Source organism: Protopterus annectens, chromosome 3.part1 (assembly GCF_019279795.1).
Source record: "Protopterus annectens isolate FY-2018-M chromosome 3.part1, PAN1.0, whole genome shotgun sequence".
NCBI classification, from domain to species: Eukaryota; Metazoa; Chordata; order Ceratodontiformes; family Protopteridae; genus Protopterus; species Protopterus annectens.
The window spans coordinates 1,029,602,719-1,029,620,248 of NC_056732.1; the positions used below are offsets into that span (position 1 = coordinate 1,029,602,719).

A 17,530-nucleotide genomic window follows, 5' to 3' on the forward strand; every position below is an offset into this window, starting at 1 on the left:
CTGGCACATAAGATATGGGAGACACTTCAAAAGGAAGCAAACAGACAACCTGGGGTGGAAAATGAAACAGGCAATCACTGAAGAGATATTGTGCACCACATGTGAGGATTGTACGTGAATGTAATACACTGTATGGCTTGAATAATTTTTAAGGCTGTTTTCTTAATCCTGTGGGACATAACACCAATATTACATGCCTACTGTCATTCTAGTTCCACAACTCCACAATTTACACCCTGCTCCCCCCAACCATGAACAGGTCCACCTGATATTTTACTGCACAAGAGCTGCTCAAACAAGTAAGGTGATACTAATGAGCGAATCTTAGCAAGCTCCTAGCACAGATTTTATTCTAGTTAGCTTATGATGTATAAATCTCTGATATGGGATGCAGTTACACTAGAACAAATTTTAATAAAAATTCAAGACGATTACATCATACCTTTTGTTCACCACCACAGTTCACATAGATCTGCCCACTCCACGGTAGTACTGCTGGTGACCATCTTGTAGCAAGAGATGAATTGGGACTCACAAGAACAAGAAGACGACTCCTACAAAAAAAAAAAAAAAAAATTTATGCTAATGACTGCCCATCCTTCAACTCTAGACTGAAAGAAAAGCATTAACTAAAATAAAAAAAAAAATATTCTGATCTGGATATTTCTAGCCTTTGTTTATCCTTATTTAGCCCTTCTCCAGTTTTTCATAGGAAGTTACCAGGTTATTGGCCCTGAGGCCCTTACAAGCATAGCCAAGAATTTAGCCCATGTTCTGACAAGTCAGCACCCGATGATCCTGTCCAGCAGGGACACAGGTGGAATTACCAGGGGTGTATTTTCTGCTCCCCATCCAGTTATCCAGATTGCACTTAAAAAGGATTAATGAGGTACTCTGCTTGATGTGGAGAGAGTCTATTACACAGAATGGGGAGTGTCTCTGGGACACAAATCTGCCCCGCCAACAAGTCCTATTGATGTCACATACCAGGTTGAGTTTGAGTGTGGGGGTTACTTGAGTGGAACCTGACCTGTGGATATGCAGCAGTCCCATCAAGGTGAGGTCTGACATTGCTTTGTATGCCAGACAGAGGTCACCTCTGAGGAGTCTGTAACAGACTGAGTAGAGGGACAGGGCTTTTAGCCTGTGTAAGGTAGATGTCGGAGGTCCTGGATTCTCCTGATGAGGAAATCTCTGCAGTCCCTCTAGCTGCTGCATGTGCTTTGTGAGGTATATGCCAAAAGGGGCAGTTTACTCAATAATGGGTCTTAGAAGGGAAGAATACAGGGATGTTATGACCACCTTGTCTCTGAATGAGATGCCCTTACTAATGAGGTGGGCCATATAGAAAACTTTCCATACAATGGAGGCAATGTGGTGGTCAAAAGTCAGTTTACTATTAACTTGGGTGTCCAAGTCCCTCATGAATGACTGCGTGCTTAGGACCCTGTTATTAATGTGATAATTTGTGGGGATGTCACTCTCCCCAAAGGGGATGATGATGCATTTTTTGGCATTCAGTTTGAGGCCATGTTTCTGGCACCAGTCATTTGTTTGGGTTAGACCCTCTTGGAGGATGTCCACATCACTAAGGGAATTGATGACAGCGCCCAGCTGGCAGTCATCTGCAAACTTGGTCAGCCATAGCCCACTGGTTTTGGCCTGCACTTCAGAAAAGTATATCCCAAACAACAGAGGCCCCAAGACCGATCCCTAGGGTACAACACTTGTTATGGGTCTACTGCTTGAGGTGGCTTCCCCAATTTTGACTAGGTGGGTTCCATCAGTGATCCAGTTTGCTACCCATCTGGTAACATATGAATTGACGCCTAGTTGAGAGAGTTTATCTATTATACTCGATTAGGGTATAGTATTCAAAGGCTTTGGCCAGGTCAAGGTAGGCAGTGTGCAGAGTCTTCCCCTTGTCCATGGCTTTGGTGACTGTCTCAAAGTCGTTGACTAAATTTAACAGGCACAACCTCCCCTTGATGAAACTAAACTGTGTAGGACTGTTTGGAGGTTGCCAATGTCCTTGTTAATGAGGTCTATGACAATCTGCTTCATAGCCTTGCGGATCAGGCTAGTTAGGCTGATGGGTCTATAATTTCCTGCATCGGTGGATGCTCCACCTTTGAGCAAAGGGATGACAGTGGATGTCCTCCACTCAGCAGGGACAAAGCCGGTACTCAGGCTTTGGTTGAATAGGGTGCCTAATGGTGCTACAAGTTCCTGCCTGAGTTCATGTAGGATGCAGCCTGGGATGTTATCGGGTCCCATGGAGGCTGTAGTTTTTGCCTTTGAGAAGACAGTAATGACTTACTCCCTAGAGATAAGGGGAGGGGGCAGGTTCTGGGGATGTCCAGATTAACTGATGGGGGAAAGAGGGGTGCCGTTTTCACTGAACCTGTCTGCCACCAGGTTACTATATCTATGGCATTTGTGTATGTGATGTCCTTGACCACCAGTTCGGAGCAGATCCGAGTGCTTCTTTTAAGATTGTGGGCATATCTGAAGAAGGCCTTATGACTGTCTTTAGTAGGTGTGGCCAGTTTGGACTCAAAGTTTTCAAATGTCCCCTTCTAGGGTCTGTAGTTTTTCCACTACTAATGAAAGTACAGTTGTGTAAGTGGACCTACCACAACAGTAGATGCTCAAATAGATAACTGCTGTATGGGAGCTATCCTGACAAGGATTGGAAACCCAGCAGTTTACAAAGCTTTAAAGCACCTTCTTTGCATGTATGCCACTGTAGGTCTCTGAGTGATATAAAGACAGCAATATGGGCACCAAAAATTCAGCTTTCTTACCTCATAAAAAGGGAGGCTAGACCCCAGAAAGTTAGATATGTGCTGGGGTAAAAAACTACTCTGGCATAAAAATCAACAAAAAGAAAAGGGGTATGGGGGGGTGTTCCTACTGCAACAGTGATCTTTTTGTACATCTACTATTATGGCAAGTTCACTTACAGAAATGCATCATGCTCATCATTAAATAACTGTTGTACTAGCCTAAGCTTTATGGGACAAATACCACAGCTTAGAAGGAAAGGGAAGAGAATGTAGTATCAGGGCCCAAAAGCCTTCTGAAAATAGTCCTACCAAAGTCTGCTCTGCACCCACAAAATCCAAAAAAACAAAACAAATCCAGCTTGTAGTGCTTGGTAAATGTGTGCATAGAGGACTAAGTTGCTGCTTCTAGAATATTTATAGAGTCTGCTACTTTCCAAAAAGCCACAAACACCTTAAAGCCCTTGCAGAGTAGGCCCTGACATTGTCTAAAGTGCCTTGTTATGGTATGAATAACAAAAATAAATTGCATGAAAACCATTTAGAAATCATCTGCTTTGACGCAGACTGTCCCATTTTCTTCCCTTCATAGGAAATAAACAGTTGATTAGAATTCCTGATGGCTTTTTCTCCACTGATGTAGTGTCAGAGTTGTCTGTGGACATCCACAGTGTGTAGAATCGTTTCACGTTTTTTGAGTTCTGGACATAAAACAGGGAGATGGAAAACACAGATCAGTGTAAATTCTGAACCCACTTTAGTCCAAAAGGAAGGACTGGTTCTCAAAGTTATTCCATCTATAAAAAAGATAAAATGGTGTTTGGCGATCACAAGAGCTTGAGACTCTCATACTCTTCTTGCAAAAGTCAGAGCAATGAGTGGAGGGGATTTATGATAGCTCCCAATTTGCAGTTATCTGCGAACTTGGTGAGCCAGAAGCCCATGACATTAGCCTTGACCTCCGAAAAGTTGGAGCCAAACAGGAGTGAGACAAGCACAGAGTCCTGTGATACACCACTAGTGACCTGCCTTTTGGTGGAGGTGGTCTCTCCAATCCTGACTTCTTTCATCTCTCTGTGAGCCAGCTAGTACCCAGAGAGTTGCTGCAGGGATTTATGTCTAGTTCATTGAGTTTGTTCACAAAATTCAAGTGGGGAATTTTGCTGAATGTCTTAGCCACGTCGAGGTAGGTGGTATGCACCGTTTTTCCTTCATCCATTGCCTTGGTTACCTTCTCAAAGTCTAGCAGGTTAAGTAGGTATGACCTTCCTTTGACAAACACACACTGGTAGGGATCCAGTGTCTGTAGGTTGCCAATGTCTATTGATCTTTTTCACGATAATTCGTTCCATGGCTTTGAATATTGGACTAGTCAGACTAATGAGTCTGTAGTTAGAGGTCGGTTGATGGTCCACCCTTGTGAAGGAGGATAACCGTTGCCATCCTCCACTCGCTTGGTACACAGGCTGTGACAAGGCTGTAAATGAAAAGTGACTGAAGTGGTCCTGATAGGTCATGTTTCAGGCTATTTAGTAGGCAACCTGGATTGTTGTCGGGCACCATGAGGCTGTGTTTTGGCCTTAGCGAGTGCTGCTATGACCTGTTCCCTGCTGATAGTTCGGGGGGTGGTTATGCTGATGGGGATTTCACAAGAGGTGGAGCTGAATTTGTTGGACAGCAGGTTTGCTAAGTTGCTCTTCTTTTTTAATTTCTCCAAGGCTTTCGGGTTTCTAATACCATGATGGGAAGTATGATTAAAGTTCATGAAATTATTATTGTTTCAATCTTTGATGTTACCCAGAAGTGCTCTTTGGATCACCCGCAATGTGTCCAGTAATGACTCCTCCTGTAAACCAGATAGTGCTGTAAACCAATACAGATAACTACAGTTTAGCTACCACCCTTACCCTTTCCTAGATAATTCAACTGACAAGGGTACTTTCCTAGAAGACCTAGGTCTCCACCTTAAAAAAAAAAAGAACCAATAAGACCTAACCTTAGGGCCTCCAAACACTCCACAATTGACTTGATTATTACAAACAGAGCAAATGATCACCAACATAAACATTCTGCCACCATCACTAAGTGACCACTGCCCAATCACCTTTACAGTTGTCAACATCCTATTAATACTAGTACATTACTACGACCACCAGTATTAAAATTCTTTCAAAACCACAGTAGCACAAATACAAAGACAGAACCTTTTTCACAGTCCACAACTTGAACCATATATTCTCCTTACATGACCCTAATACAGCAGGTGTAAGCCTCACCAACTTTCTGCTCCAGCTCCAATACAAATTCTTCCTCCACCACAGGCTTTATAAACCCATCAGAACTGAATGGTTATCAAACATCTTTTAACTCTAAGGGATGAAGTATGACAAGAATGGAAACAGACCCCACAACTGATCACCACAATTTTTTTATAGTCGTGTGCAACCTAGCCAGTAATTCCATCAGAATGTACAAAAGAAATCTCCAAACAAAAAGAAATTAACTCCTTATATTCCCTCAAAAACGTTTGGAAAGAGGTTAACCTACTTACAGTAATAAATCCTGCTCATGATACCCTGTCTAAAAATATCATTCCATGTGGTACAGCAAATCTTTCTCTGCTAAATTCTTTAAAGAAATGTTCTAATCTCCCATCAATAAACTCCACACCTCTGACAGATCATGCATTTCCCACCCCCTCCACCATCATTAATCCCTCTCTTCCATTTCAAATGCATACATCCTAAATGTATCTATTCTACTTGAAATATTTCCACTGACACCCCTTCCTGGATCTGAAACATAAACCCCAGGTTCATATATCACTGCAGAGGGCAGCTATGTCTTCCTCTCACCCACATACATAATCTAGCCTACAACACATCATGCCACAGATTTGGAAAACTGCTCGAATAATCTCTCCCATAGCAAACCCACCCAAAAGATACCGCTCACTTCCATCCAATATCCATACTCCCACTTCTGGGCAAACATCTTGGAAAAGACAGTCTACACCCAACTCTCCTTCTATATCCAGCAATATCACCTGTTCTCAAAGCATGGATGCTGGCCTAGACAAAGTACTATGACAGCACTTTGGTCCCTAACTGATGATATCCTGCTAAACTTTGATAGTGGCCTCATTACAGGTGCCCTATTTCTAGACCTGACAAAGGCTTTTGACCTCACTGACCACTACCTTCTCCAAAACAAAAACTTGAAATTGGTATCAGTCCAGATGCTGCTCCCTTGTTTAAAATCATCACTGACAGACACTTCAAAGTTAAAATATGATCCTTACAAACAATCTGCACTGAGAACCAATGGGTGTACCACAATGATCCATTCTCCTCTTTTCTATATTCATTAAACTTCCCTGTGACCTCCCCCATCTCCCACTTATCCTCTCGGCTGAGGACATGGTTATTTAATGATCAGGTCACTCTCACACCAACAATCAATGCAAATTCTAGTCAGACTTGTATGAGCTCCACCTTTGGCTCATAAACTAAAAACTATTTCTCAACCCCACCAAGACTAGAACTGTGCTTTTTGGAACTCCACAGAAAATTCATCAAGCAACTACCTTGGATCCACACAACCATCCCAGAGAGAGAACCTCCATCTTCAAATAACTAAGACTATGGCTTGATCAGTCATTAAACTTTTCATTTCCACATAGATAAAGTGAGATAAAAGTCCCTTCCTCCACTTGGCCAAAAAGATTTACACTTTTCTATTCCAACCAGCCAATGCAGCCATTGGTAAAGGAGTTGTCCTTTCTCCACTTAAATATGGGCTCCCAATTCTTACTTCTGCCAAGAAAAAATACTGCTACAGTCCAGATCTTTAACAGCATCTGCTGATTCATTACAAACTCAACTACTACTAAAGTAATACTGCAAGAAAAACGGTCAGAAGCTTCAAATGAAAAACTGTGTTCATTAATGCAACAGATTTGTGAAAAACAGTATATAGATCAAGAAACCTTGATCTGTTTGGAAAAAGAAACATCTGCAGAAGTGCGAAAATATGAACAACAAAACCAAGAGATATTTGAAAAGTATAAAAAAGAAATACGGACATGGGAAAGAAAAAGATTTGCTATGGTGCAATATTTATGCAAGGGAAAAAGCCAAATTAATCAATGTAAAGAAGGCAGCCCCAAATATATTTTAAGAGAAACAGAGGCAAAAGAATCTAGATATGGAAAATTTTAAAATAAAAAATAATACCACAAATATGGAATGTAAAAAAGATCATCAGGAAAGCAGAAGTTAAAAAAAAACAGAAGTTGAAGTTATGGAGTGCCCGTGAAGTGAAGGATTTGATGTAGAAGGTCTAACACAGATTAATCACAGCAGGATGGAGTGAGTCCCCGAAGCAGGGAGAAACAGGAAGATCAAGAAACATCTGAAGAAATATGGACATGGGAAAGAAAATGAGATTTAATATGCTGTAATATTTATGCAAAGGAGAAAGCAAAACTAATCAATACAAAAAGAGCAGCACCAAAGATATTTGAAGAGAAATACAGGCAAAGGAATCCGGACATGGAAAACATTACAATACAAAAAATAAGAAGACAAAGAGGAAAAGTAGAAAAGGAGATTAGTAATGGAGAAGTTAAAGAAATAGAAACTGAGGTCATGGAGTAACCTGTGAAGTGAAGGATTTAGTGTAGAAAATCTAATTCAGAAAGCACCACAACAGGACATAGTAATAGATATCCAAATTAAGGGGAAACCAGTGGAACAGGAAGCAATTTGTCAGGGGGAAACCAGTGGAACAGGAAGCAATTGGTCAGGTGCCATATGAAGATAATTTGGAGCCTTCCACAGGAAACCAGTATAAACGTTCACTTGAAGCTAGAAAGCAAAGAAAAAAGCAGGAAACTGTGGAAACTAATGCAGTCAATTTTGAAGATTGATAGGCCAGCGAGTTCCCATATGACAGAGCAATGGACGGCATAGGATGAAATTGATGAGAATGTGTCACAGGAAGATGCTATAGAACCTTCTATAGAATGCCCGCAGGAACTGGAAAACAAGGGACGTGCCCTCAGTTAAGAAGGAAATGAGCGAAGAGCAGAATTGCTCGATTTAATAGACATGGACAGATATATCAAGATTAATGAAAGAAATAAACTGCAAAAGGTTAATAAAACCCAAAAAGTCAGAAGTCTGATAAAACAAATCAACACAATAATTAGAACTGTTCATAGAGATCCATGTGATATAACAGAAGTAAACAGGATATATTACTGTGCAGCTAAATTAATAACTGGTAAAGTTCTACCACAAGAACACAAGGTAGTGAGGGAAAGGAAGGGGAGAAATTAATACCATCATGGAAATATCGAATAGAGAAAATTATAAAGAAATTAAGACAAGAAGTGTCACTGCTAGACTATAAAAGCAGGAATAGATCAAGAAAAATACTAAGATAGATAGATGTGATAAAAGCAATGTACAATATTAGAACAAACCAGGATCTATCATATATTATCACAAATAAACTAAAAATTTCAGCACAGGTAGAAAAACTTGGAAGATATGAAGGTAAATATAAAGGAAAAGTGCAAAATAAGCAATTTATTGATGACACAAAAAGGTTTTATAGAGAACTGGGAAATAAGGTAAAAGGAATTGAAATACCACCAAAAAAAGAAGAAATAGATACATTTTGGAAAAGTATCTATGAAGATCTTGTAGAACATAAAGATGCTAAATGGATAGAAAAAGTAAAAGAAAGAAGTTTAAAGGTACAGGATATGAAATGGGATGAAGTAAACTTTTTTCTGATCGGCGGAGGTAAGAAAGAGAGTCCCAACGGGTACTTAGCTTTGTAGTCTTCAAGTAGTATCTAGAGAAGTCTGGATCCAGCCAGAGAGATTGAAACAAAGTTAAGAAAAGCCTCTAATTGGAAAATCCCAGGCCCAGATGCAGTACCTTACTTTTGATTAAAAGTATTAACATCTTTGCATGAAGATTTAGCCATGAGTAAGAACTATTTATATGCACACCCAGAACAGACACCAACCTAGCTAACAACAAGAAAAACAATGCTCCTACTTAAGAGTGAGCCTGCAAGCTACCCTAAAAATTATAGACCAATAACTTGCCTTTCCACAAAGTACAGTTTTGTACCTACCATAAATGTAGATGTCCGATAGGTATGTATCTGCAGTCATAACATATGGGTTGTCCTGCCTCAGGCAGCCCTTCGGTCAGCCGGATTCCAAAGTCTGGGTCTGGCCTCGGCTGATGTCGCACTTTCCCCGACGTCAGAGCGTCTGGGGTATAAAAGCATCAGCCGACGCCATTTTCCTCAGTTTTTCTTGCCCCAGATGCCAGGTGCCCTCTAGGAAGGCTAAATTTGGATAAATGCTGAAAAACATTTGCAAATTATATACATGAATAAACAAACAAATACACCATAATAGATTCCCCCAGCTAGCTAAAAGAGGGGTAAGCACCCTAGGAATACCAAAGAGGGGAAGGAGGGAGGGTAATCCTAACTGCAGATGCATACCTATCGGACATCTACATTTATGGTAGGTACAAAACTGTACTATGTCCTTCAAGGATGCATCTGCAGTCATAACATATGGGTAGAATACCATAGCCTATCTGGGGGTGGAGGTACTAAGAAAAGGATGGTGTAGTTAAGATCCCCTGCAGGACTGCAGTTGCAAACCCTGCTCTGGATCTAGAGTATAAAGGTATATTGTAATGCTTGGCAAATGTATGCACGGAGGTCCAAGTAGCAGCTTCTAAAATGTCCTTGGTAGCCACCCCCCGTAGGAAGGCTGCAGTGGTGGCCGTGGCCCTTGTGGAGTGAGGCCTGATATTTTCAGGAACTGTCTTTCCATGAAAGGAGTAGCAAAAGCGAATGCAATTTCCTATCCATTTTGAAATTGTCTGTTTGGAAATTGCTCTTCCTTGCACTCCAGTTGCATATGCTACAAAAAGTTGGTCAGTTTTTCTGCTAGTTTTTGCTCTGTCCAAATAGTAGCGTAGTTGTCTGTGTATATCCAGGGTGTGCAAAAGTTTTTCTCCTTTGTTCTGTGGATTAGGGAAGAACGTAGGCAAGTGAATAGCTTGGTTCAAGGATACCCTAGATACCACCTTTGGCATAAAAGTAGGATTGGTTCTTAGTGACACTCTGTCCTGGTGGAAAATAAGAAAAGGCTGCACTGCCATTAATGCTTGTAACTCAGATACTCCTCTTGCTGAAGTGATTGCCAGAAGGAATGCAGTTTTCCAAGATAGAAACTGTAGATGCGCTGATGCTGCTGGTTCAAAAGGAGGTAGTGTCAGTTTTTCCAGCACAAAGTTGAGATCCCAGGCAGGTAGAGGGGGTCTTATTGGAGGTTTAACATTTTTGATCCCTCTCAGAAATTGTCTGAGGAGAGGGTGTGAGAAGATAGGTGGATCCACATTGTATTCTGCTGAAATTGCTGAAGCATGAATCTTAATGAAAGAATAGGACAGGCCATTGTGGAACAATTCTGCTAAATATTCTAGGATATGTGCTAGGTTTGCCACTGTGACATCTGTGCCCTTTGATGTGCTCCAAATAAGAAATCTCTTCCATTTAGCTGAGTATGTCTTCCTTGTGGAAGGCCAGCGAGCCTCCAGGATAATGTCCTTTACCCTCTGAGATAAAGCAGTTTGATTGGGATTTAAGGAATTTTCCAGGCAGTTAGCTGCAATGTTTTCAAGTTGGGATGCAGGGTCTTGAAATTGTTCTGCGTTAGAAGAAGAGGCCATAGGGGGAGAGGCCATGATTTTTGCCTGAGACATGTTTCTCAATAGTGGATACCAGTGTTGTCTTGGCCAGTCCGGAGCTATTAGTATCACTTTTGGCTGTTCCTCCTGATTTTCAGTAGAACCTTGTGCATCAATGGGAGAGGTGGGAAGGCATATACTGTTAGGGCTTTCCAGCTGAAAGAGAGTCAGTCCACCCTCCAAGCTTGTGGGTGGTATATGTCCTTGAGCAGAATGTCTTCAGTTGATGGTTGAGTGGGGAGGCGAACAGGTCTATCTCCGGCATTCCCCATGTCTTTGTTATGAGTTTGAAGATGTCTGGGTGCAGCATCCATTCGTGTGCATCCATAGTAGTTCTGCTTAGGCTGTCCGCCAGTGCATTTTCTTTCCCTGGCACGAATTGGGCCTGTAGTTGGATATTGAGATTCAGGCATAGATCCCACAGATTCATAGCCATCCGGCATAGCGGGTAAGAATGTGTGCCACCCTGTTTGTTTATGTACCACATGACCGTGGTGTTGTCTGTCCTTATTAACAGATGTCCTTGTTGGAGGAAGGGTTTGAATGCCTCGATTGCATGCCTCACTGCCAGCATTTCCTTTTGGTTTATGTGCATGCTTAGCTGCCCTTGAGGCCATAGGCCTTGGATGCATTTGTCCTCCATGTGTGCTCCCCATCCTCGGTCCGAGGCGTCTGTGGTGATGGTCTGCCTTGCTTTTGGTTTGCTGAAAGGCAACCCTCTGTTGGACTGGCAGGCCTGAGCCCACCACAGGAATTCCTTTTGAAGGCATGGAATGATTGGTATCATGGTTTCTAAACTGTGACTGTGTTGAGACCATACACTCCTTAGGTACCATTGTAATTTCCTCATATGCAGTCTGGCATGTGGGATTAGAATTATGCAGGATGCCATGTAACCCAGGGCCTGCAGGATCTTCCTTGCAGTAAGCTGAGTTTGTCTTGTCAAAATCATGAAGTAATCTGGAAGTTGTTTTTGCTTTTCTTCTGTGAGAAAGGCCATTTGGGTGTTTGTGTCCAGATCTGCACCCAAGAAGGTGATCCTTTGGGATGGTACTAGTCTTGACTTTTGGATGTTGACTGTGTATCCCAAGGCCTGTAACAGGTGTATGGCATAGGCCAAGTCCTTTAACAGTTTCTTCTTGTTGTCTGCTTGTATTAGGCAGTCATCCAGGTATGGATAAATTTGAATTCCCTGTAGTCTGCAATGTGCAACTACTGATGCCAGGCATTTCGTGAATACTCTGGGCGCAGTAGATAAGCCAAAGAGCAATGCTGAGAATTGAAAATGCTCTGATCCTGCAAGAAATCTGAGGTGTCTTCTGCAACTTGGTCGGATAGGGACGTGCAGGTATGCCTCCTTGAGATCTAGAGTCACCAGCCAAGACTCCTTGCCCAACATGGGAAGAAGTTGCTGTAGGGTCAGCATTTTGAATTTTGGCACAATGAGATAAGTGTTGAGCGCGGACAGGTCGAGAATAGGCCTCCATTGATTTTCTTTTCTTGGTACAAGGAAAAGTCTGGAGTAAAATCCTTGGCCTTGTTCTGAAAATGGTACCTTTTCTATAGCTTTCATCTGAAGTAAATTGCTGATTTGTTTTAAAGCCTCTGCCTTCTGATTTGGTGGAAGGTTTGGCATTCCGCTTTTTGGCAAAGTGTGGAAGTGAAACCTGTATCCTTTGTCTATTATTTGCAATGCCCATGTATCCTTTGTAATATAATGCCAGTTTTTTGAGAATAAAGCCAACTTTCCGCCCAAGGGTGCTTCCAGTTTATCCCTGGTAGGCGGAATCAGAGTCAAGTCATTGAGTCTGTCCTGTAGTAGTGGTTGTTGTTGTAGCTGTTGCACTACTCCTCTGGTTGGCAGGCTGCCACTGACGGCCTCTGTAGGAGCCCTTCGATTGACCTCTGCCTCTAGAGCGCCTGTTCCTGCCTCTCTGGGCTCTGTCCGAGTCTGGAAAGGACCAATTCTTTGTAGGCCAGTTTCTGCTGAATCTCGGTGGTTGAACTTGCAGGAAATCTTTAACTGTTTGCACAGATTTTGCTTTTTCTTCAACCTTTTTTAGAATCTCCTGAGCAGGGGAGCCAAATAAATTTTGTTTCTCCATTGGAGCATCGAGGAGTTTAACTTTGACATGGTCTGGCAAAGATTGTTCCTTCAGCCAGGCATGCCTACGAACTGCTCCAGTCATAGCTGATCTAAATGAAGCCTCCAGTGCATCATAGCCGCATTTTAAGAAATGATTACTAACCTGTTGCGAGTTATGTACCAAATACTGAAGGGATTTACGGTCTAGGGGTTCAGGAGAAGAAAGTTTCTTATTCAGTTCATCTAACAAATACTCTTGGTACTGTATCATATGGAATTGACAGTTTAATGCCCTGACAGAAAGAGTTGCAGATGTATACACCTTCTTACCCCATCTCTCTAAAGCTCTAGACTCTCTATCAGAGAGTAGGGGATTTTTGGCAGTAGCGGCTGCAATCCCTTTAGGGCCCTGAGAAATAGTTTCTGGGTCTGCAGAATGGGCTTTATACAGATGGAAATGAGAATCCGGGACCCTGTAATATCTGTCAGGTTTGGCAGGGGCCGGAGGAAGAGTATCAGGGGCTGTACTGACATCATTGTACACATCATCAATTACATTTAGAACCGGATGTATAGCTAAGGGCCTATGCTGAGGCAAATGCAAAAAGGTCCGTAATCTTTTTCTAGAATCAGAGAAATCCTGACCCTGCCACTGAAAGTGTTCTCTCATGAAGTGTAAAGTCTCCCCAAAGGAAAACTCTTCAGGAGGGGAGGCCGAAGGGATAGATTCCTCTGCATCTGAATCCTCATAAGGCGAGTAAGCCCCTTCCCGGTGGTCTGACAACTCAGATCCATCCATGGAATCATCTGAGGAGTGGGGTTCAGAGGGGTCAGTCCTGGGCCTTTTGTCTGGAGGAGGTTGAGAGGCCCTGTCTAGGTGAGGATGTGAACCCCTAATTAAGGAAATAAGGTCCTCAGCCAGGCTGAGGATCTGTGAACTAGAGGAAGGCCTCTGGGGTGTAGATTTGGCAGGTAAAGCTTTTGAAAGTTTGGCAGCTTTAGCCCTAGAGAAGGCCTTAATGGACATAGAAGCTGGGGGCCTAGCAGCCCCATGTGCAGGGGTAGATATGTCCAAAGGTAAGGTGTCGGACAAATCCTGAACACTAGCTTCTGTAGGTAGTTCTGAAGCCGACTCAGCCGGGGCCTCTCGGGCCTCGGCGGTCGGAAGTATGGTTTCGGAAGAAGGAATCGCCGAGGACTCTGTTTTGGCCGAAACCGAGACACTCGCAGTAGGCCTAGCCGTGGTTTCAGCCAAAACCGCGGGCCGCGAGTGTCTGTCCTTTTCCTTGCGTTTTTTGACCATATGCGAAGTCGAAGTCTGATGGCATTTTATAAGCAAAATCGGCTCCAAAAGATTCCTCTGCAAACTCCGACCGACGTCTAAGAGTTCATCGGTTGGAGGAGGCACAGGCTAAACAGGCCGATACGTCGTGGTCTGGGCCTAAGCAAGGAAGGCAGTAAGAATGGAAATCCTTATGAGGTATTTGTTTCCCACAAGTTAAACAATTATTTACTTTGTCTGACATCGGCTGAGGCAAGAAAGAGTCCCCAACGGGGTACTTAGCTTTTTTCTAAGTCTTCGGTAGCTGAAATCTCTGGATCTGACTGACCGGCACTTGCGAACAGCTTCTGCTTTGGGCACCGCGCGGCAAGAAAGACTGAGGAAAATGGCGTCGGCTGATGCTTTTATACCCCAGACGCTCTGACGTCGGAGAAAGTGCGACATCAGCCGAGGCCAGACCCAGACTTTGGAATCCAGCCGACCGAAGGGCTGCCTGAGGCAGGACAACCCATATGTTATGACTGCAGATGCATCCTTGAAGGACATCGTATAAACTATACATGAGAATTGATGCCGACAGAGTTTATAGTCATTTAGAAGAAAAAGTACAGTTGTGTACCTACCATAAATGTAGATGTTAGAGTGTATTCATTGTTGCAGTCATTACTCTTGGGTTATCCTGCTGGCAGGCGACCCGCAGTCGGCCAGAATTCCAAAGTCTAGGTCCGGCATCGGTTGCTGTCGCCTCTTCCCTAACGTCATTGCACCAGGGGTATAAAAGATGCAACCGACACCATTTTCTTCAGTTTTTCTTGCCCTAGATGTCAGGTGCCCCCAAGTTAGTATGCTGATAAAGATATGCCAATAGAAATGCATGCACAGAAATTACATTTCCTTCATCTACAAGCAAATACACCCAATAGGTTGTAGAAGATAGAGTAGTGCAGATAGACCCAGCAAAGAAAAAGGGGGGAAGGTGCGTAGGTAACCTGGACTGCAACAGTGAATACACTCGAACATCTACATTTATGGTAGGTACACAACTGTACTATGTTCATCGTGTTTCACTGTTCCAGTCATTACTCTTGGGTTGAATCCCAAAGATGAGGATAGGTCGCTGGGCTAAATAGGATTAGGAGAGGCTAAGAGGCCCTGCAGAACTGCAGTGGCAAAGCCTGCTCTGGACTTTGAGTATAGAGGTAAGTGGTAGTGTTTTGTGAAGGTGTGCACTGAACTCCAGGTTGTAGCCTCCAAGATATCTTTGGTTGGTACTCCTCTGAGGAAGGCTGCTGCTCTGGTGGAATGGGGCCTGATTTGCCATGTTGGGAATAACAGAAGCGGATGCAATGGCCTATCCATTTAGAAATAGTCTGTTTTGAGATAGCCTTTCCTTGCGATGCCTTAGCATAAGACGCTAAATGTTGCTCAGTCTTTCTGAAGGCTTTAGTTCTAAGTAGAAGCGTAGCTGTCTGTGTATGTCCAAAGAATGCAGAATTTTCTCACCCTTGTTCTGTGGATTTAGATAAAAGGAAGGCAAGTGAATGGTTTGGTTGAGGGCCACACTGGACGCCACCTTAGGCATAAATGTAGGGTTTGTCCTCAGAGAAACCCTGTCTGGAAAAAAAATGAGGAAAGGTTCCACCGCCATGAGTGCTTGTAACTCAGAGACTCGCCTTGCAGAGGTTAATGCTAGGGACCAGAGCTGTTTTCCAGGATAAGAATTTTATGTCTGCTGTTGATGCTGGCTCGAAAGGAGGTAGTGTGAGCTTTTCCAAAACATAATTAAGGTCCCAGGTTGGAATTGGTGCTCTCCTTGGAGGCCTAATGTTTTTGGCCCCTCTGAGGTACTGCCTTATTAAGGGATGTGAAAAAAGAGGTGGTTCCGTATTGTAATGGGCTGAAATGGCAGAGGCATGAATCTTAATTGATGAGAAAGAAAGGCCTTTGTTCAGCATCTCAGTTAAGTATTGTAAAATCTGAGGGATATCTGGTATGGATGCGTCAATGCCTTGTTCCTGGTTCCAAGTGCAGAATCTTTTCAATTTTGTCTGCATAAGATTTTCTAGTACTCGGCCTCCTGGCCTCCAAGATAACATCCAAGACAGCTTTTGAAAGAGGAGTGTTCTGCAAGGCAAAAACATCTGCCATGCTGCCAGATTTAGGGTCCTGAGATGGCTGTGCAAGAGTTGATTGTTGTGTTGGGTCAGCAGGTGAGAAGTTTGAGGCAATATCCATGCTGGGCCTTGAGACAAGCTCCTTAGGACTGGGTACCAGTGCTGGCGTGGCCAGTCTGGTGCAATCAGTATCATTTTGGCTTCTCTTGTCTGACCTTTAGGAGTACCCTGGGAAGGAGAGGCAGTGGAGGAAAGGCATATACTGTTAGATTTTTCCAGCTGAAGGATAGGGCATCCACTTTCCATGCTTGCTTGTGATACGTCCTTGTGCAAAATCTCTGCAACTGGTAGTTGTGTGGGGAGGCAAATAGATCTATGTCTGGGCATCCCCATTTCCTTCTTATCATGCTGAAGACTCGTGGATCCAGTTTCCATTGTGGGGATCCATGAGGTTTCTGCTTAGATCGTCTGCCAGAGTATTTGTTTTTCCTGGCAGGAATTGTGCTTGCAGGTGAACTTTGAAAGCCAATGCTGTGTCCCATAAGGTCATTGCTTGTCTGCAGAGGGGGTAGGAATGTGTACCACCCTGTTTGTTTATGTACCACGAGCGTAGTATTGTCTGTCTTTATCAGTAACTGTCCTGGATGAAGCATGTCCTTGAAGGCTGTCAGGGCATTTTGAACAGCTAGCATCTCTTTTTGATTGATGTGAAGATGCATCTGGTTTGCAGGCCATGTGCCCTGAATACATTTTCCTGCCATATGGGCTCCCCAGGCATAATCTGATGCATCCGTTGTCAGTGTTTGCCTGGCTGTGGGTAGCCTGAATGGTAGACCCTTGTTGTGGTGACAGGCTTCTGAACACCATCGAAATTCCTGTTGTAGGCAGGAAATGAGTGTAATTACTGTCTCCAGGCTGTGGCAATGCTGAGTCCAAACACTTTTTAGATACCATTGTAGTTTCCTCATATGCAGTCTGGCATATGGAATTAGAAGAATGCAGGATGCCATGAAACCCAAGGCCTGCAGGATATTCCTTGCAGATAAGTGGGTGTTTGTTGCCAATGTTTTGAAGTAAGTAGTCAGATGTTTTTGTTTGTCTGGCGTGAGATAAGCCCATCTGGGCAGTTGTATTTAAGCTTGCACCCAGGATTATCATCTCTTGAGAGGGCACTAGTTTTGATTTCTTTTTGTTTACTGTGTACCCTAGGCCAGTTAGTAATCTTTTTTACAAACGCCAGATGCTGTAGAAGAATATCTTTGTTCTCTGCTTGAATTAGGCAGTCATCCAAGTAGGGATATATTTAAATTCCTTTTTGTCTGCAAAACGCAATTACTGGTGCCAGGCATTTTGTAAAGACCCTGGGTGCAGTAGATAAGCGAAAGGGCAGTGCAAAGAATTGGTAGTGCATTGAGCCAGCTATGAATCTGAGGAATCTTCTGCAAGATTGTCTGATTGGGACATGCAGG

General features: G+C 43.1%; 1 protein-coding gene across 1 annotated transcript in view; it reads right to left on the reverse strand.

Moving 5' to 3' along the window:
* LOC122797744 overlaps positions 1 to 17,530 on the reverse strand; it is a 1,403,591-nt gene that overhangs the window by 294,543 nt on the left and 1,091,518 nt on the right. Inside the window, exon 18 of the mRNA XM_044066269.1 lies at positions 443 to 554. Within this exon, the coding sequence (XP_043922204.1) occupies positions 443 to 554 (112 nt within the window). The remainder of the gene's footprint in view (positions 1 to 442; positions 555 to 17,530) is intronic.